The sequence below is a fragment of the Patagioenas fasciata genome, chromosome 7 (assembly GCF_037038585.1).
Source record: "Patagioenas fasciata isolate bPatFas1 chromosome 7, bPatFas1.hap1, whole genome shotgun sequence".
In the NCBI taxonomy this organism is placed as follows: domain Eukaryota; kingdom Metazoa; phylum Chordata; class Aves; order Columbiformes; family Columbidae; genus Patagioenas; species Patagioenas fasciata.
The window spans coordinates 6,747,488-6,769,038 of NC_092526.1; the positions used below are offsets into that span (position 1 = coordinate 6,747,488).

The window sequence follows — 21,551 nt, forward strand, 5'->3', positions numbered from 1 at the left end:
CTTGTGAGTTCACGTTTCGGTCATCATAAGCAATACTCTTCACTCTCCCAGTCCTAAATCTATGCGATTATTCAGATTTATCCTTCTAAATAATCGTGCAAGGGAAATTATGTGGTTGTCCTTGATCAGTTCTCTAGGAGACTTTAATATGGAAACCCTGAGTCTCTTTGCCTGATGATGAAAAAAATACTGGGGTTTAACAGGCTTGATATTCTTTGTGGTTTTTCTGATGGTGACCCGAGTTGAAGTCCTAATGCTGCTGTGTGTGTGTAAGCTTTTCTGAGCCCAGCCTCATTTTCTGCCATGCAGTGTTGCCCACGTGTGTATTGAGAATTTGGGAGTTTTGTCATGAAATCTTAAATGTGTTCCCAAACTTCCTCCATGGCTAAGGAGGAGTCTGACTGAGGGTGAGGCACTGCAAATACCACGTAATCCATTGGTGCAACGTCCAGAGTAGCCACAAAATGATATTTATCCCTTTAGAACTGCAAAGTTACTTTGTATATTCCCAAAAAGCACCATGTTTCAGAGGAAAGCTGGATTTCCCAATGTGCATCGATGCAGGAGGCAATTACACACAGGCATATTTCTTTGCATCTAATGTGACGTATGTCCTGCCAGATATGTGTCTTTACAGTACCAGTAAGACTATGATGAAAGGAGGTCTTGAGCATCTGTTTATCTTTAACAGCATAAGCAGAAATTCATGGAAATCATTAACAAAAAAATAAAGGAATCAAATAAGAGACAGTTAACTATATGAAGTCCTAAGTCTTAGCTCTAGGTAGTGCAATCATCTCAATATCTATTTCTTCTCATTTGCATGATTAATTGACATCTTGTTAACTGCTCATGCGGGACACTACAAATCAGCATGGAACAAAATAAACACTGTGCAACAGAGAAGAGAGACTCTAATTCTGAATTATAATGGGAAAAAAGGGGGTTTTAAAAATACATTTAAGGAGTCAGCCTGTGTTACAGGCAAGGTAAAGTGGAGATTAAAGACGTTCTGAATGACTGGTGGAGAGCACATGTGGCAGCCTGCGATGGACTCGTAAGGCTGCTCTGACTCTGATGAATTCCAGACTGTGTATTGTCTCTGGCCACTGATCTGAATAGCAAGATGTAATCACAAAAAAACATTTTTTAAAAAGGTATTCAAACTTATTGACAGAGTAGTCCAGTGGAATGTATTTCTTGGTTAATTTATACACATCTCTGAATGCTCAAGTTTACATGTGAATAAGAATTCAAATAAAGAAATATCCTGTCCTGGTGATGAAGGTTCTGCTGCAGAGTTGTTGTAAATATAAATGCTGCATATAGAGCAGGAATATCTAATTTATGAAGTACCTGCTTTACAGTGCACTGTAGAGGTACTAGTGCTGAGGGCAGAAACCAGCAGTGGTCCAGCATGCAGAAATGTAATGCTTAAACCCCTTCTGAAAGGTCCCCTTGGTCCCTTGCCTCCGTGTCTGCAGGCAGGTGTCTGTCCCTTCAACATGTGTGCTGGGGACAGTGCCCGAGCAAGTGCTTTTGCTGGACCATGGTCACCACACAAGCCATTACATTGACATTGGAGATTTGGAAACCAGTGGGTACATGCAGACCAGTAAGGAAGGGATGCAGCCACCGACATCTGTTCATACAATAGAGCTAAAATCATATCGCCTTTGTGATCAGAGTAAGAACATCAAAAGTGTTAGCATCAGCCCCACGCAATGCTTTGAACTTGTAGGGGTGGTGTTGTGAGGACAACTGTGGTGAAGGAGTCAATGGCTGCTGTTCTTCCGAACTGTGGAACGTCCCTGACTCCCCAGGGAGTTTCCACCACGGTCCCAAGGGTCCCTGCACCCTTTGCACAGGGAGCGATGCCAGGAGGAGCGGGCAGAGGTGGTGCCTTCCCATGCATGGTGCTTGGCCAGGAGTGAACAACTACTTAAGGCTCTTGCACATCACAGCAGTGCTATTATGAGATTTATCTCCCTGTTGCAGCCTGGCAGTTCCAGTGGGAATTCTGGGCTAAATGGCATTTTTTTTCCATAAACCAAAGAGTAATTTAATTTTTTTTCTCTCTGGCTTGTTTTTTATTGCAGCAGCAGAAAGGACAACAACTGATAAAGGGAGAAAGCAAGAGAGCTGCAGCAGTGATTTTCCATTTTATTTATGGTGACACTGTGTAGCAAAATGTAAAAATAGATCTCAGTGCTGACAGTTTCGTTGCTTCTTGATCTCAGGCTGGCACTCTGGGGCTCCCACCTCCACCACCTGTGAGGAGCAATGCCCGCACAAACGGATCGGGTGAAGACTTGAACCCGATGAATGAGGCGACTCTCAAAAAATCCAAGGTGAAAACAAAACAGGAAACAATTTACAGTTTGTTTTTCTTGGAGGAGACATCTCGGGCTGAATCTTGCTCTCCTGAAACTGAAGTCAAAGGGATGAGTCTTGTGAATGATGAGAGAGAAGACTGGGAACTAGAGACACAGCAAAATTCTCCCAAAGGAGGATATGAGAAATATCATTATAGCTGAAAACAGAAACATCTGGCTTCTGCTACAGGCTTTTCCAAATAGTACCCTATTTGCATGACAGGTGAGCAGTGGATCATGCTGTGTGAGAGTTTTTGATCCAACAAAGCCTTACTGAAGGAGACAATGAATGTTTCGAAATCAATGGCCTGAACAAGGCATCCGTGGTGATGACCACACAACCAAAAAAGCAAAAAATCCTAGTGGGGGCAACTCTAGCAAGTACAGAATCCATTCTATCGTTAGCTTTTCTTTTGAAAGCCACTCTTAGAGAAATGTGCCTCTTATTGGTTCTACTGCCAAGCCATGCATCTGATTTTTTTAGGAGAAAAAATAATCTTTTAAATGCATATAAAGTAATTACTGAACGAGAACAATCAAATGACAAAAGAGACAGACAATGGTCATGGCTGTAAAAGGTGTCTGTAAACCAGAAAGGGAAATAACATGGAAATATCTTTTCAGAAAGGGACAGCAGTATTTAATGGCATGGATATGTCAGCCTGGCTTTTTTAAAAATGTTTATTGCCCACTGCTGGAGGAAGCAGCTGCAACGCCCATTGTCATTAATGCTGCAGGTGCGGTGCAAGTATTGCCACACTCGTCTAAACTTTTGATGTCCTCGAGGGACTGCACGGGGGAATGACTTTGATGGATCGCAGTTGCACTTGAAACCGAGCTAGGAAAGATTATCGTGTCTCAGGCAGAGAGATTCCACTCACCTGATTGTTTTTTGTTCTGATGAGATAATTTTTCTAATTAACCTTGATAACATAGACACACAGGCCTATCCACACATAGATGGAAATACATTTTCAAATGGGCATTTAACTTCTACCCGTGTTTTCTAGCAGTGAATACAGAAATTTAACACTTTGTTTGCCAGCTGTTTCATTTGGGAAACCAAAGCTGAACCTCTTTAACAGAAGCAGAAGTCCACACTTCATGAGCACCCACATGTTTTGCAGAGGCTGATTGAATAAGGAGAGCAGTGTGAACTTAAGGGCAACCTTACAGTGTCAGCTGCCAATTTCTGTTTATTCCTCTTTGATGTTTATTAAGGAAGTCAGTGATGCTGTCCTTTTCTAAGCAGGGTCTGAGCGACTGAAAAAATGTTTTGACAGTCAAATCATGCTGGAACCTGGTCCTTTGGAAATGTTCAGTGTCTGAGCTTTGCCCCTGACACGAGCCCACTTAGGAACAGGAAGGACCATCTCATAATCCTGCTGAATTCACATGAAAATCATCCTGGAAGCAAAATGAACCATTCCCCCTTCTCTCACCTACTTTGTTCCATTTTAAAATTATTCAAGTGCCCAGCCAGTGTTGCTTCCAGAAGATTTTCAAGGCTTTCTGGAGTCCCTTTGCTCCTGTCTGGCTTTATGCCAACACTGATTTTCTGCTACACAGAGCTGGAAAAGCAGTTCTCTGCTTCCCGAAAGGAGCCATGGCACCTGCGAGAAAGAACAAGCAACTCCCTGGTCATCTTTTCACCATGTCCTTTGGACTTGCTGCGGGTGGGCCGAGGCGAGCGCTGCTCTGAAGGGCTGTCCCAGAGCACTTGCTGGAGCTGGTGTGTTTCTCTGACACATGAAAGATGCTAAAGCTTGCTGAGAAGGCAATATAAAAAAGAATCTAACACATCATCTAGGCTCAAATGCGATAAATGTGAATTTATTCCTAAGCATTGATCATATTTTTGAGTCTCTGACTATGATGATATCAGTAGAGCAGTGTTTAAAAGGAGCTGCAACATCAGTTCATAAACCTTCATACAGGCAGAGGAACTGAGAAACTGTAATATAGGTAACAACCTGTATTTTCCTCAGGAGCTGGGAATTCAAATTCAGGGAGAAGGTTTAGCAGGATATTTGGCACCAGCTAAATGGAATTTAAGAGAGGGCCAATGTATATATGAGTTTTAAGAAGACAGCAATTTTAGACATATCACAGTTCTCTTTTATCTCTTCAAATGTCATGCCAATACCTCACCACAAATCTGCCTTTCCCCATCTCAGAGAGAGCCTACTCCAGTTTTTGCCTCAGCTAGGTTTAGAGGAAGCCAATAGTTAGCTGTCCACTTTCATGGGACTTTATAGATCTTTTAACACATCTGGGAAAAGATGCAATTGCTGTGGGTGAGCATTACTTTGTTAAGAAGAGATCACTCTGTGGGATTGGCTTTCTTTACCTATAGCAAGTTTTTGGTCTTACTCGTTTTGAAGAAATCAATGATACTTTCCATTTCTGAGCCCATTTTACAAAGATTGTAAAATTAAAGTGTTTTGAAAACAAAAATATGCCAATACTCAGAAATTAGTCACTTGAAAACCCAGTTGTGTCATTGGCCTGCACATGCTGGTGGGGAGCTACCATTCACCCAGATCCCAAAGACATTCTTTGTGATGGTTCACAAATAATTTGGGAAAATTTAGACTTAATACTGTGTATATTTTTTTTTTGCTCAATGGGTAACACAGTTCTGATAATGTGTTATGTTTTTCCAGATACACTTTGGTGAGGAGCTTTGTTTCCCTTAACTAATTTCTGAGGCATACAGTCTTTCTACTTCATCAGCCTTTGCTATAACTTTTAAAGGACACAGAGAAAGAACAGATGGAAATAATAATAATTGCTTACTTTGAACATTGCAGGAAATGCACAATGACTATAAGGTCTCATCCAAAGTTAATGCAAAGACTATCAATCTATTGTACTTATATTGCCTTCGTTACTGTAGGATCTGAGCACCTCAGCAGCTTTCAGAAATTTATTCTCAGGACTACTTGAGGTGGGGGAGCATATTTTTCCTCATTTCACTGAAGCAAAGACTTGAGCTTCCCAATGTCATAAACACTGATGGATCAGGAATTTGAAGTTGGATGTTTCGATGTAACCAGACCCCACATGGCCTGCGTTCAGGGTGGGTTCTGGGTCCAGCTCAGCCTGACACACATTTGTCATCTTTAATCCCAAGCACTTAAAGCCATATGTGGACTACAGTACCAAGTGTGATGACCAAGTGGACTATAACAGCTGTTTAACCATCTCATATGCCTAAGCACATCAAAAGCTAGTTCTAGTGAAGTGAATCTCAAGAAATTATAAAGGCATTATGAATCATACCAAAATCCATGTGATTTTTCTACAGTTCACTAAAATTGTCTTGTCCCTCTCAGATGATATGCATGTTAATTACTGAACAGGATGTGAACAGAAAATCACTGACAAAAGAGTCCTGCTAAGCCTAAATAACATGACCTTTGTGATAATCAGGAGCAAAACCAGTCAGAACACCTCACTGATGTTTCTTGCCCACGTTCCACTGCCTTGGGCACCTGATCCTACCACATCTGTTATCTCCCTTGATCCACCTGCCACATTGCAGTTGTACCTCCCTCCTGCTTTCTCACGGGACATTCCCAGGGGCAGAGTTTCCCATTCAGCAACTTTTGGCACATTTGTGCCTTGACATCCTGGTGCTTTCATCCCACCGGTCCCATCCATGATGATCTACACTGATGGGTCACTGTGCTTGTGGCTTGCCCTCCCGGGCACATGCGCCACTGCATCCCTATAGCATTAAGCAGCCACAAAACTCCTCCAGCATCCCCAGCTGACACAGTGCTCTCCAACACCCTGGTGTTGGTTATAAAGTTCCCTTGTATAGGGGATTGTGCACAACAATTTGGGATATGGAGGCCTGTGTTGTGAGGAAGACCCTCCTGCTTTAAAAAACAGGTTTGGAGCAATCACAGCTGAAGGTTTTACTCTGCTAGAGGGAGGAATCAGTACTTCATTCATGCACTAAGTGGTAGATCTCACCTGTTCTGTTTTGTTCTGGATGAAAGCAGTGTAATGGTTTTTGTGACAAGCGAGCCTGCAGCAAACGGGGTGTCACCAGCATCCACAAAAGTGATTCTTGTGAAACAGAAGGCAAGAACATTGGGTCTGAAAAGAAATGCAGTATTTTAAACAACACAGGATATAAAATGAGATTTTGGGGTTAAAGGTTTGGGTGATTGTTTTGTTTTTGAAGAAATAAAACCAGGAATAATATGTGAGCATTCATCAAACGTGTCTACACATTTGCTACATTTGCAGTACACGAAGTGTGCAATTTTGGGTCATTGTGTGTGATATAACAACAACATAGATATTAATTTGAAGTAAATGTGTTCTGAATACAGTGCTTGTGTGATTTCCAGGAAGTACATGAAGACAGCATGAAGGGCTTAGCTATGGGGATTGGAATAGTAGGGAGAACTCAGAAACCACAGTTAAAGAACTTAAAAAGAACATCTGAGAAGATGAACCTTTTGATAGGATTTAAACTGCCTATGGGATTCAAGAGCTTTAATCAACAAAAGCAGCTTATTTCATCAATGTCATGAGCAATAGCAGAAAAGGCATCATCAGTGAAGAACACTGCAGAAAACAATTTCTCTGGTTTAAAAAAAACTGTTTAGAGAAATCTGAGACTCCTCCCTTTGTCTGGTGACCATCTGGATAGATTTTGCTTTGGAAAGCCTGTCCTGAACTTGAAGCAAACAAACATTTGTTCACATGGTGGGAAAGAAAAGATTGAAGCAATGTGCCAGAGCTGGAAAAGTCACCCATGCATATCAGTATATTTACCTAGAGCAAGAAAAATTGCTTTTTATTTCTGGGACATTATCTTTGGTCCCCTTGCAAAGGTCTCCTTGACCATCCTGAATAGCATAAAGTCAGGAAAAAGATACTTCTTGTTTTCCCATATATGACATGTATTTCTATAATACATATTTGCATTTAAGATGTTACCAGAAGACTCTTGCACCATATTAGAGTTTCTGAGGGTTCATTTTTGTGTTCCTTAAGGAGGTTTTAGCCACCCCAAAGCAGTTTGTGGTAAGCAGTTCCCCGGGGCAGGAGGTGCTGGCAGCCCAGAGCACACCGCAGGGTTCCTGGTGAGTTCTGCAGCGCCCGTACCCAGCCAGGCAGTGGTGCCAGATGGTGCCTCCTGCACCAGGCTGGGATGCCAGAGCCAAACCCCGGCCATGGCGGGCAGCTGGCTTCACACTGATGGACCCAAAGCCAACAGCTGCTGCCAGGGCCCTATCCAAGATCTATAAAGAGGAATAGAGAGTAAACTCCATAATAGGGAGGGAAAATGCAAAGAGGCAAAAATGTTTATTTTCCTTTACGGTTAGCCATTATGAATTTGGGTGGCACTGTTTTGGATGGACCTGGGCAACTCTGTCTCTATGCTTCAATATATTCACTCAAACACTCATTTAAATGAGCTGGCAGTTCAGGTGATGGCTGATTCCCATTTCAACCTATTTAGCATCGTTGGCTGTTTCTTTGCTGACTGAAATATATGATATCTTTCAACAAAAAAACAGTGACTTCTAAAAATATACACATCAAACCCAGACAGCAAGTAAACTTTTATGCTCTTTAACATTCCCAATTGTCAATATTTACTACACCTCTGAACCTGCCTCACCCAGTGCACAAAGTCAGGAGGAATGTCTTATTTCATATTTCTTCTTTTCACAGCTTTGAGTATGGTGTAAGTAACTTTTGCCATAAAGTCAGCTAACATGATCCCTCACCTTAAACGTGTATAATTTACAAATGTAAAAATGATGGGTTGTCATTTATATGAATCCACATATAGGGTGAAAAGTTAGAATATTTTGGAAGGACCTGATACATACTCCACAAAGGACACTGATAAGTGTTACATTGACTCTTGCTTACTTGTGCACTATCATTGCACTGACAGAAAGACAAACACATTGTTTGACTAACATAAAGTAGTTCAAGGCTACTTCACTAGTGTATATTTTGACAAGCTGATGTGCATTTTTATAGGTGCAAATATACATATATCTCAAATACATACCTGGAAGAGTTTACGTTCAAGATGAAACCCCTTTTCTTTAAAGACAATTTTGATATTTTTTTGTTTTAAAATTTCCTTGAAGTGAACTACAAATTATTCAGTATTAAAAGGAACGCCAAAGACTTAAAATAAAGTATATGTGTTAAAATGCTTCAAATTCCAGTTGAAACTTTCTGAAATTTTTATAGCAAATTGAGGGCACCTATACAGGCACATGTTACCTTCCTGCCAGCATTGCAGACTCTGAGAGCTGAATTATTAGGAAAGCTCTTTTGCTGGATTTCAGACAAATCATTTTAATGTGCCAAAATTGATTTGGCATGAAATCATCAATAGACCCTCCAGAATACTAATAGCATTAAAGACAGAGGCCAGGGCTGTCAAAGTTGCTTGGCTAAAGTTGGGCTCATAAATTAGTAGTTAGGCATCCAAATTAAAGTCTTCTGCTTCCAGATGTGCTGTGTGTCTGTCGGTCCAGCTGAAGAGATTTCAGCAAGCGACACATGGGGGCACTGGGGATACTGGGGATGAGGGGAAGAGTTCTTTTAATGGATTTGTTTCTCAGCTCAAGTCTTCATCTACAAGCCTCAGATGCTGTATGTAATGACCTTAGGTAATAATGTAACCACTATAGTTTTGTGCGTTTATTATTTTTTTAAAACAAGTCCACAGATCTTGACTATGAATAACATGTCTTTCTTTTCATCCTTCAAAAACACCCTTTCAACTCCCTTCATGGCCTTGAGTGAGACTTCTCCCATCCTCTGCTTACTCATCCATAAGACAGCAATGATAATGCTTATTTTCCATGTATGCTGTGAACATCTCTCATTATATTCAGCTACTTTCCCTAAAGCACAAATTTCCTGTAGGAACTCTGGATTGGAAATATAGAACAATTTTCTTCCCCCAAGCTAGTCGTACTTATGGAAATTAAGAGTGTGAAACAGCATTTGGATTGGGTCTTTAGGCAATCAGACACATGCGTGCTATCTCTGTAACATTTAGGGACAGAATCCTTGGGTAACATAAATCTGGTTTCTTTAGTGAATTTTTAAAACTTTCTTTTGGTAGTGGTATTGATTCAGTTCAGCAGAGGTCTGGGCCTCTGCCTTTTCAGTAGCAACGTTTGCTAAAATGACTGGGAAAAGTACTGTACAGGAGGAGATCTGCAGCCAAGCAACAACTCAAGGGAGCTAAAACTGTCGTAGCTGATTAACAGAAATGAAAGCTGCTCAGAAACAAATCTGAGTATGAATTTGGAACACAAGAATTAATTGAGAAGGGGATTCTCTTTGTACTTCTTTTAGTAGGTCAGACAGTTTATCCACTAAGATGCCTTTGAAGCTGCCAGCAAAAGAGGCGTCACTGTAAAGATGAAACGAGCTAGTGAGTGAAGTCATCTGTTTGTCCTAAACCCTACTATTGGGAGTGAATTAGTTGCACGGTGAGTAACAGAAGTCTAAGCCAAAGATGCTCCATTAGCTTTTTCAAAGAGAGGCTAAGAAAGGGATCTCTGTGGCAAGCGATGAGCTGACAGTAACATGCAGCCTCTATTAATGCAAGAACAGGGACGTAAAGCTGGAAGGGTGAATTTCTGCTTCATTCACACAGCTGTGCAATGCTTCTGCTTTAATATTCCTGCTTTCGCTGCAGAAAACACCAAAGGACTGAAGGCACTCATGGAACGGTGGTGCAGGGCAGGTGAAAGTTGCAGTGATATTGTGGTGACTTAGCAGACGACTATTCACGTAGCTATGTGGGAGTTTTTATATTGGTGTTAATGGGAAGAAGCTCACAAGGAATGAAGAAAAAAAAACAACAGATATAGGCACAGGAATTGACCTCTAGCATAGAGGAAAAAGACTGCAGCTCCTGCTGAAGTCAATGGAGGGAGAGATTTCACTAATAACATACAGAAAAGTATTTGAGAAACAGAAGCGCACATTCAGAGCAAAGCAAATGAACTGTTTGTTCTAAGACTTGGCTGTTTGAAGATATTGACAGTAGAAAAATTCACTTTTTAAAACTGCCTCTGCTCTTAATGAATAAAGACCATGTAAGATAGTTGTCCCAAAGAGGGCAGGAATAAAAGAGATATTAAGATCTGGCAGTCCTGCTCTTCCTCATCAGACAGGAGTTGTGGCAGATCGTGCCATCCTCTGCCTCCAGCATCCAACCTTGTACCCAAGGAATCACTCACCCTTCGCTGAGGATCAATTAGGTATAAGAAATGGAGGAAAAGAGGATGCAGTCACAGAATATGACACATTTTAGGAAGTAAATTGTGAAAACAATACTTCTTTGGCCACATTTTTCCACACCTATAGCTCCAAAACCAATAGATGCGGCTTTTTGTCATGATGCTGTATTATGTTGTATTTATTGTTTTTTCCAGCCTAAAGTGCTTTGTGTGTGAGATTAAAAAACTGCAAGTCTCAGGCCATCTGGCCAACCAAATGGATTTAGTGTACAGGATCACTGCCAGATGTATGCCAGTTGTAAGTTTAATTTTTGAACATATAAAGTGCCTGGGGCTCTGTGTCTGTTATTCAGAGGAAATCATGTTCCACTTTTCCAAAATAATACAGATATAGTTTGAATCTAGGTGTATGGTCTTTTCTCCTTCACATGATTTAAGGCATATTCTTTCTTTCTCATCAAGAAAAACAACAGCAAGAGAATTTTGCATATATCTGACACATTATGTATGTTTGATCACATCTGTCTGACCTTATGGAACAGTAGGAAACACAGCAATAAGTTTTCGTAAGGAGCTTCATAGAATTTGGTTAATTGAAAGATAAAATCGCACAGAGTACTTTAGATTAATTTACACTTACATTTATTTATGATCAACTTGGAGAATAAATATGTTTTCAAGTATATAATAGTTTATAATATCTTAAAAGTGATATTTAATTGATTTGACTTATTTTAAAAGATGAGCTAATGGAAGATGAGATGATACATTTTTAGCTTTACAGACTGTAAGAAGGATAAAGTGCATTTAATTTTTTATTTTGCAAATGTTCTGCCCTAACAAGTTCTACAGCACATCTGAGATAGATATTGTGGAAATGAGGAAAGGTATGAGCGCAGATAGCTCTGGGCTTTGCAAAAAGGTCTGGAGGGTTTTGTTCAAAACAGACCAGTTGAAAGCCAGGGTAGAGCAGGATTTGGGTGATGGGAAACAGTGATTTGCAGGTCTGGCTTTCCCGCCTAACGCACTGCTGCCCACATCAGTGTATTTCTTTGCCGCTGAGATACTGAGGTTGAATTACTTCCTCCTAAACAGACCTGAAGGCCCAATGAATCAGAGATAAATGTTTGGAAAGGAAAGAAAAACTTGTTTGTCAGGGCAGAGTAATTCTCCCCTGTCTGATGGAGCAGTGAGGAGGAGCCGCTGAAATCCCATCGTCCCCAGCGGCCAGGGGCTCCTGCAGCAGATCTCGGTGCCCTGGAGGCTCGGCCACCGGTTCAGCCCAGTCCGCTGCGCACACCGCATTCCGCACTTTCCATCAAGTTAAAGTATATGTAGGCAAAAATGTTTGGAAAAAGAGAGGGATGGCAGTGTTGCTAGAAGTAGCGTCTCTGATAGGAATTTCTTTGCAAGTGTCTTGATCACTGAAAACAAATCTCAGTCTTTCAAGATTTCCATTAGCCTTGAAATCATGCTCCTGGAGATGGGTGGGAAGTTTTTGTGAGCAGCTCAGATTGGTATGTTAGCAACCCAGATGATTACGCAGTGGGAAGGGCTCCATGTGGTTTTGGGTGCATCTTTCCAATGAAGAGCCTTAAAAGAAAAGCTGGCATTGTAATTTGTATTTTATTTCATTCTTGAAAGTAATTTTCCCTGTGGTATTAACCATTTTCTCCTGCAAACTGATCCAGGGGGTGGGAATCAGGGAAATCAAATAAATAGTAGATTTCATAAAGTAAGGAACAGCAAATTGAGCAAAAGGAGGATTATGAAGACTAAATCTTTTGTTCAAGGAGTGATTAAAAAGCATTAAGTTGGATGGAGTCAATCTAGAGATTAACTGCATGAACATTCTGCCCTGTTTTTCTTCAGTTTTGTTTTACATGTATTAAGAAATTGGGGTGGGAGAGACCTCTTGAGGACTGCTGAGACTGGGGCTTTTTGAAAATAACAGTTGAGCAAAATCAGTTGGACATAAGCTCTGTTTTGTGATTTCCAGGCAATGTAAATTATCCTGGACAGCTGTGTCCAAGACCAGCAAGAGTAAGTTGAGTGCTTTTTTCCAGCAGAGGACTCGAGCAATTCACACCCAAATTTATGTGCCATGGGGATTCCTCCAGGCAATGAAATTCTGGGATTTGAAGCCTCCTCTCCCAATGGCTTAAGGAAAAACAGTTCCCCTGCCCAAGAGCAAATACAGCTGCAGTTCATTGCTGAAAGAAGGAAGTGTCAGGGTAATTGCTGTTTGCTTTGCATTCAGAATACTTTTTTTTTTCCCCTCCCTGTGGTTTTAGATTAAATCTGCACAAGATGCAGGCATCCAGCTCTCTGGATGTTGTTTGCCTTAAATAAAATTGTGTGTTTAGAGGAGCACGGCTCCTTTCCAGGAAAGAGCAATAGTATGAAGTAGGAGTTATCAGTGTACACTATATCACAGCCATGGACATTTATCAAGAGAAACTAAAAACAACAAAATGTTTCTACACTCTGCTTGTACCCAGCACTTGGAAGTCTCTGAGCCTTTTTTCCACACTCTGTTTATACAGAGAGATCAAGGGTAGCGGACAGAGTACAGCTGTAAACATAAATGAAGTTGGTATATTATTTTTTTCCACAGCTTTTTTGCCTTTACTGACTTAATTGCTTTCTTCTGTTTAGACTGTGGTTTTAAATGAATTGCTAGTTTGATTTAAAACTAATTGTTAATTTCAAAGTCATCTCTCTCCATCATGGGCTCTTTGGTCAACACATATTCACATTTCAGTCCGGTTCTCACTAGAGACTGAGCTTAGCTCTTGTGTAGTGCAGGGCCCAGGATGCCTGATCATCTTCATCTCCCCTCCTTTCTTCCCTCCAACCATTCTCACCTCTCCTCCAAAATCACTAGTATTCCCATGGAAATTTGCTTAATCAGGCATCGAACCAAAACCTCCACGTTGTTCTAGCCAAGATAGTTGAAAAGCTGAAACAAAACTTGAGTTGAAGTCGGTTATCTCCAACCATAGGTGATAAGCATACATATATATATTTTTTTTTCTCTTTCAACCACAGTGGATTATCATAAAATCATAATGTCTCTCAGAATTGCTTTTCCAAGGGGTGATGCTGTATAAATCATAAAAACTAGACATGGCAAATGTTGAGCAGGTCTCCTTGTCCAACCATCTGCCAGGAGAAGATTGTTCCCTGCAGAATTTTCCCCAGTCTTCTGCTGTAGCAAAGAGAATCTTTATCTGCAGAATAGCTCCACACCTTTTTATAGTCTTGCAGAACTCATTATCTTTAGTTACAGAGACATGACTTTACACCCCGGTTACAGAATAAGATCCCTCTGTCCGCAGAGTTGCAGCTGGGTTTGCCCATGTGCGCATCCCCAAAACTACAAGTGTGGAAGCTGATATGCATTTGCAGCTCAGTAATTAAATCAGAAACATATCCACCACAATCACATATCCTTCCATAACCCACTGATAACCAAATGGCCACAACTTGATTACTCCCTCATGAAAAATAGGCATCACAGCGAAGTGTTCCTGTGCATGTAAAGCAGAGAAGGAACATTTCATTACCAGATCCTCTCCCTCTTTGCCAGAAGCTACCAAACAATAAAATGGGGAGAGATAGCTTGTGGCATCTGTCAGCGCAAGTAGCCTTTGGTTCAACCTGGGCGGTTATAAATATTATATTAGAAGTATTAGCAAGAGCAGATTGGATTGCAGCAGGTCCAGAATGAGGCACCCTGAAGGCTGGCGGTAAAGCTGGAAGAAAAGAAATGGTTTGGCATAGTTATCTTCTGCTCTGCATTGTGCAAGGAATGAAGAGGAAAGAGGGAAATCTTTCTTCCTTGATTCACCTCATCTGGAGCATCTGTTTGGAAGAGCCACTTCCACCACCTTGGAAAAGATGGACCACGCCTGCATGGGCAACACCATGACACATGACACCATTCTCACAACATCTATTTAATTACCCTCATCACTCTTTTGTGCTTTTCTGGACCTATTTCTTAATGCTTAACTAAGTTTGCATCACCATTGGATGTGGGCAGGGGTTGCACTTTGGGCCAGAGCTGGGAGTGCAGGTTCAACCTGCGCAGACTTCATGGGTGGACGAGAGCACACCAGTGAGGGACAGAGTTTGAAGACATTCAGGCACCGAAAGATTACAAAATAGTTACTGACTCCTCTTTGTTTTCACAAAATGAGAGCTGCTGAACCCGACGTTTAGTTTTTTACTCTCAGCTTTAGACACCACAATGAATTTTTAAGTCTGGTTCAAGTCTCTGTATCTTGATCTCCCACCTATATTATGCAGTGAAAATTATTTCTCTAGCCTGAACTTTCATGAGAAGCTAAGAGATTTCTGGCAGAGGCCATATAAATGCCTCAGCTAGAGAGGAAAATTCATTATATGTGTTGAAATTCTGACAACGTTAAGGGAACAAAGAAAATCAAGTGGGTGTGAATATTTCGTATGTTTCTTCCTGTGCAATTTTAGGTGTTAGTTGGGAATAAAAATTATTCAGCGAAAAGTTTAATTTTTGAGGTTCATGATGTTCCTTTAAAAAGAAAAAAGAAAACAAAACAATCATTTAACATTCTTCCTCCAGCAATGGGAGAACAAAGCAGGCTAAAATCACTGAAGAAGTGGACATTCCCACACCACTAAATAAACCCTTTGCCTTGGTGTACATGGGGGATGAGGAAAGAGAGATGCCAAAATTTGGCCTAGACTATATTTCCCTAGAGGCACAGAGAGATATTGATGGAAATAACAACCATTACATAACATGTGATTAAGAAATCAGGATATGCTCTTTTTTTCTCATTTTAAGAATGTAACAGGCTGGACAGGAACCACCTGAGAAAGCCAACGGCAGGAAGAGTGGGGAGAAATCATCCCAGCCAAAACTTCTGAAGTGTGGGCTTGCATCGTTTGCTCTACAGCATTTTTATCATAGCAAAAATACTCATATGAAGAAGAACAGCCTTGATCATCTTGGGCAGAAGGCTATTACATAAACAAGTATATATTTAATTGCCGTCTTTTGCTATCTGGAAGGACTTTCCTCCCGTTTCTAATTGGAGGTGGGTCTAAACTCAAGAGCACTCAGCACAAAAAGGCCCTTGAAGTTCCCTGTCTAAGGACATACAGTTGCACTGCCTCTTTGAGCAACTTCAGATAGGTGCTGTGAATGGCAAGTCAAGAAGCTGCATTATCATTAGCTTCCACCTGAGGGTAAAACGAAATAACACTGTCTGACCTTCGATGGATCAGAAACACTGGCTATCAAGCAAATGGCAGTAAAATATCCCGAACTACTCTGCTGATGTTAACCACTTCTGGTATCCTGCCTGCCTCATAAGACACACCAAAGTTAAGCTCCGCTTGCGGGAGCACAGTCTCCACAGGACAGGACAAGGCAGCCACAGACCCTGTGCTGCAGTTATTGATGCCCATCCAAGGACTGGAAATGGTTTTCCATTGCTGGACCATCCTGGACTATCCGTTTGCTGGTTTGAAATGTCAGGTTGTAGCTATCTTAATCATGACCCACCTTGCTGCCAGCAAATGACCTCCATGCGGATGTGTCTTGCACATCTGTAAAAGTGAGGTGTTGCTTCCTTCTTCCCACGTGACACAAATCTATGGTGTGACACGGTCCTGCTCTGCCTGCTGCTGTACCTTGCCAAGCTGTTGTTACCCACCAGGCAGGGCCGTGAACAATCTGCCCAGCACTTAAGCACCATCTCGCCCTGGTGACATCCAGTGACAAACTAACTGTCCCTTTGCTACAGACAGCTGCTATTTGGGACTGTATTTGTGTCCTCTGTACAGTGTAGGGTATGTACAGGCATTTCCCTTCTTTGGCTTCTCCTTTCATACTGGACACTGCAATTTGTGCTTTGGCTTTCTTCCTAATGACTGTATTACTAGCTCTATTTTCATCTGTTCTCAGCTGTTTATTTTTCACGGGGTTATTTTGGCTGCTCTGTGTCTCACAAATTGAGTAGCTGAACCAAGTCCACAAATGCTGACTGAGAAAGCATGTTGAGCAGGGCTGTCTCTGACCAGCATCATTTTCACCCTCACATGTGCTGCTGCTCCTTGCCCATGCCAGCATCCCGACTGCTGTCCTGCTGCATTCCCAAACACACGGTGGCACAGCGAGGAGCAGAGTGACCACATCAAACGCACGGTGGCACAGCGAGGAGCAGAGTGTCCACATCGAACGCACGGTGGCACAGCGAGGAGCAGAGTGTCCACATCAAATGTACGGTGGCACAGTGAGGAGCAGAGTGACCACATCGAATGCATGGTGGCACAGTGAGGAGCAGAGTGACCACATGGCCTGAGGCATGAGTCTCCATTTGCGACACCTAGTTTGTGCTTCCTGATATGCAGAAGGTGTTTAACATGTTATGTGTCTCTTTATGGGTTATTCCAGCCTTAATTACAAAGTCTGAATTGTTGCACAGAAGCTGTTCTCTTGAATGTGCTCCCTGCAGGAACAGGAGGCTTTGTCCCTCAGTCAGTTTTTTTGTTTATATCCAGGACATCTGAGCAAAGCAGCTGACACTCTTCACCATTCAAGGTGGTTGGTCCCACCATTTGTTGTCTAGCTGTTACCCACTCAGCAGCCCACCGGCGCTCTCATCTTTTGGTACAGCTAATGGAAATGTGACTCGCAAAGGCATGGGAGAGGTCTAGGGGGCCTCAATGGGCTTATGGAGGGGAAAGGATCTGTGTGACACCAGTTGTCTCCTGGTCTCCTAACAGCTTCAGACCACAGAGACCTGCTAATTAGGCATGACAGGGATGGAGCCATCATGAGTTCACTTCTCACAGACCTCCCTTGGTTTTTGGGAAAGCCTCATTTACATATACATATTCCAGAAAATGTCTCTGGAGAGCCCACACTGCAATCATCATCAGGTACGAGCCCTTCAGTCTGCAACTGCATAGGAGTTCGCTGCCTCCCCACTGCCCTTCAACAGCCAGAATGGGAATTTCCATCTGCACCATGCAGACTGGCTCCAGATTGTTCGTGTGGAGGGAATGAACTGAGAAACAGGGAAGGAGCCCTCACCTTCTGCTTTCCTGGGAGCAAAGACTTCTCAAAGGTCCTATTTTCTTCTGGCTTACTTGAAATCCTTGAGGGAACGAGGGAAGGAAGGATATTAGGAGATTCCCTAAGAGCAAATAAAGCAGAAGCACCTCATTGCCCAGGGAAAAGCAAGTGGATAAAGGCAGAAATGAGTGATCTCCATTCAGCTCTTCCAACTAAATAAAGCTGAAAGCTGAAAAATTAAATAAAGCTGCCTATCTCCTAAGCTTTGGAAGAGGAAGAAACACAGGTTATGTGCATGTGTTGTTACTAGGAAGTCTGAGCTAGAAAACAGTTTTCCAACAATTTTACCCCCCTTCCAGCCAGTTTTAGCAGCAACCCAGGATCTCTGGTGGGCAATAGCCCACTTCCCAGTAGAAAGAACGCTATGGAAGTTGCACACAGTTTTTAATGTTTAAGGACACAAAATCAATTGGAAGTGGGTGCTGGCTTCCACACTCAATTTTAGGACATCACTCGGAGAACAGGAGCAAGTGGGAGAGTTTCCATTAGCCCTGGAAATCTCATCAATGGTTGGAAAATCATTATAAACAATCGTGCACTCCAGTAAATGTATTAATAACCCCGTCTCACTCATTTCTCATGTCTCTGTAAGAAGATACAGATTTGTCATCAGTAAGGTCGTATCTTGGTCTCAAATCCACCTGTCCTTTAGAGACACACAAACATCCACATGGTTTTGAGCACCTTAACAGAGCAAGCTCTGAACCATAAGCTCTCCCTGGAGTAGGAGTATCCGAGGGGCAGGAATCACAGGGGGCTCATCCCTATGGGCAAAAGACACCTTAACCAAACTATAGAGTAAGAAGCCATCCTGCCCTATAGCTAGGCGGGAAGGAGCTCCCCAGGGGAGCACAGGGCTCCTCGTCCTGGGTGCAAAGAGAGGGTAGTGTGGGCAAATTCACCCAAAAGCTAGTGGGCGGCCACACTAAAGAACTGTTTGGTCAATGAGAAGGTGTCTGCTGGTTTTGACGGGCTTTATTGTCATTTGCCAAGCTTAATGCTGCATGGAGTGCCCTTTTTCTGCCCTTGTTCTGCTCAGACTGAGGGAGTGTGATGCCTTCTGCCAGCTGGAATCTGAATTAAAAAGAAAAAGAGGTTATTTTTTGCATCTTTTAAAAATCCCAGGACTGAGCAAAGTTAGGAACAGCCCTGACTGCAGCTCAGTAGAAATCAAGAGGCTGTTTTCAAATTTTGTAGGTTCACTCCAGGGCTCCAGCTAAGTGAAGTCAAGGCAGGGTTTGTAATGCACAATTTAATCAGTGAATTTGTAGATCTCAAAAGGTGTGCTTAATTTAATATTGTTTCTAATAGCTATTGTCTTCATGCTTGCCTGTTTCGCTGGTGTTTTTCCCTTTTGTAATTACTTGAATGGGCATTTCCAGGTGCACTGCATATATTAGCAAGCACTTTCATTTTGGTAATGTGAGACACTTTCGGTGTTTATTTCTTCATTGCCCTAATACTTACTTTATTAAAGGTCTTGATTCTTCTAAAGGAGAAAAATGCACATTTGCCACTGATTTCTGCCTCATTTTCCTCTCCTGCCTTATGAAGCCCATGAAAATAGAAGAGTTAAATTACTTACTGGCCAGAGTTAGACCAGATTTGAATTATCAGACAAAAGTAAAACTAAAAGGGGACGCTTGGCCAACATCTGTTCTCATCCCTTATGGGGATGACAAGTAAGCACTTGTGGAACTTAAAGCCATTCCCCTGGTCACCAGGACCTTGGGGCTGTTTTAAGCTCTGTTAGGGGTACCTGCACTGCTCATTTCCTACACCCCATTACCATCCCTTAGCGTTAATGTGGGTTTTTCCACCCCTTGCCCTGCAGCCAGGGACTTGTGGGGTGCAGGGGACCAAGCCTTGCCCGGCCACCCCAGGCTGTGCCAGCTTCCAGCAGCAGCTGACAACCTTCATCCCGCTGCTGAGCAGCATTTGTTGTACATGCACATCATCCCTTTGCCACATGCTAGTCTAATTTTCAGCTTAGCTGTTTATTAGCATTATTGCAAACATGGCTCTTCATCTCCTATTAAATGGTAGTGCAGCCACTGCGCTCCCACGTGAAGCCTGCAAAGCACTTGGTTCACTAAATTACCCTGCAAATGTCAAACTTGCTCTGTATTATTAGCTGTACATCTTACATCCTCTTTATTAGGATTCTGTGTCTTGAGGGTGCCCTGTGGCATATAGACTTTTTAAAATACAAACCAGCATCATTTCGCTGTTTAAAAGAGCATTTAATTAAACTGGATTCATTGCTTGTATGGGGCAAGTTAAAGGAAAACTAAATAGATGGCATATGATTACATGTTATTGAGAAGAGTGACTGCTCCAGAGACCAAACTCTTTTAACACAACATTAAGCTGAGCTCATTTCATATGCGCAGGTAAGCTCTGGCCTGCAAGGAGAACATATTTTGAGAAGATCAGCAGAATGGTTATGGGCACTAAACAGCTTTTAACAAAATGTGTGTTTCAGGGAAGAAACCTTTCCTAAGCTAGACTTAAATATGCTAATGGCAGAAATCAAAGCTTGGCTCTGACTCTAGGTAACCTTTCAAAAATCACTACTTTTATAGCGTCAGATGTAAATGAAAAGATGGGCTTTGTTTATTTTTTCACAAGCTATAAATTAACAAAGAGCAACAGCGAGTATAAAAATAATATTGGAAGTGCTTTGTAGTCTTGAGCCGTTGATCACATCATGACTTTTTAATGTTTTTTACGAAAGCAAAAGGAATTGTAATTAAAAACTCCATTACACGATATCCTATTCCCTACTCCATTTATGTTAACAGTCAGTACAATGGGATTTTTTAAGAGGAGCACTTACCAAATTTCCTTTCCAGGCATCTTAAGCTGTTTTTTGAAAGTCCACTGCACCTGTGTCCTTCTCCAACCTCATCTTTAAAATTCACCATGGCTGTGAGCCTACAACGCCTTAAGCAGTGGTGTGGCACTCAGAGGGCAAAAGTTGCTTCTTTTTACATGGATTGCAGCCATCTCGTTGTACTCCTGTAGCTACCGACTGCTCTGAGGTTAAGATTGCTTTTGGTAGTTTTGCCCATTTGTTTGGAGGAGGGATAAGGGTTTGGGTGTGCATCACTACCTGGCACTGTTTGGGTGTCACAGCCCTCTCCCCCCTTCCTTTCTATGCACCCTCCTTGCCTGTTGATTTACCTGTTAGAAGGTTAAAGCCACCGTGGTGACAAGCTCCAGATCAAGCTTCAAATCCTCACAAGGACACCGCATCTGTTTTCTCTGCGTGCAAGTGAGCATGCACTGCTAGAGCCTCAGAGCAGCAGCTCACAGCATGAGGTTCATAACCGAAAAGCATTAGGTGATTGAGATCTTGTATCTAAACTGGAGTGACCTGTTCCTTCTAATAAAGTATCTTAAAATCAGGCTGTCTGGCACGGTAGATACTGGCGGGACCAGTGCTGTGTGTCCCCAGTATGCGTTCCCTGAGCACCACTGCATTGCATGTAAATAATCCACGTCAGTGGTGAGGACATCGCTGTGGGAGGATTTGGCTCACCAACCTCCTCCAAATCACGTGGAGAACACAAGGAAGGGGTTTCTCTCCTGTGAAGTAGATACACTCAAGGTGAGGCTGAACCATCTCCCTCCAGTTTGACCCCTAGGTATGAAGATGCCTAATGATTGGAATAAAAGTCTACGTCCTAAAAATGGTGGGGCTTAACTCCTCTGCTCAGCCTTGCCCCGAACGGGTGCCGGCGGCTCTGCCTGCTGCCCTCAGGACTCCTGGCACGGCCTCGGGGC

General features: G+C 42.2%; 1 protein-coding gene across 1 annotated transcript in view; it reads right to left on the bottom strand.

The window, feature by feature from the left end:
• Nucleotides 1-2,225: 2,225 nt before the first annotated feature.
• LOC136103461 (histamine N-methyltransferase-like) overlaps nt 2,226-21,551 on the bottom strand; it is a 44,164-nt gene continuing 24,838 nt past the window's right edge. The window contains exons 7-8 of the mRNA XM_071810739.1: nt 6,360-6,485; nt 2,226-2,430 (exon numbers count right to left, since the gene is read on the bottom strand). Coding sequence (XP_071666840.1) covers nt 2,375-2,430; nt 6,360-6,485 — 182 coding nt within the window. The 3' untranslated portion in view covers nt 2,226-2,374. The remainder of the gene's footprint in view (nt 2,431-6,359; nt 6,486-21,551) is intronic.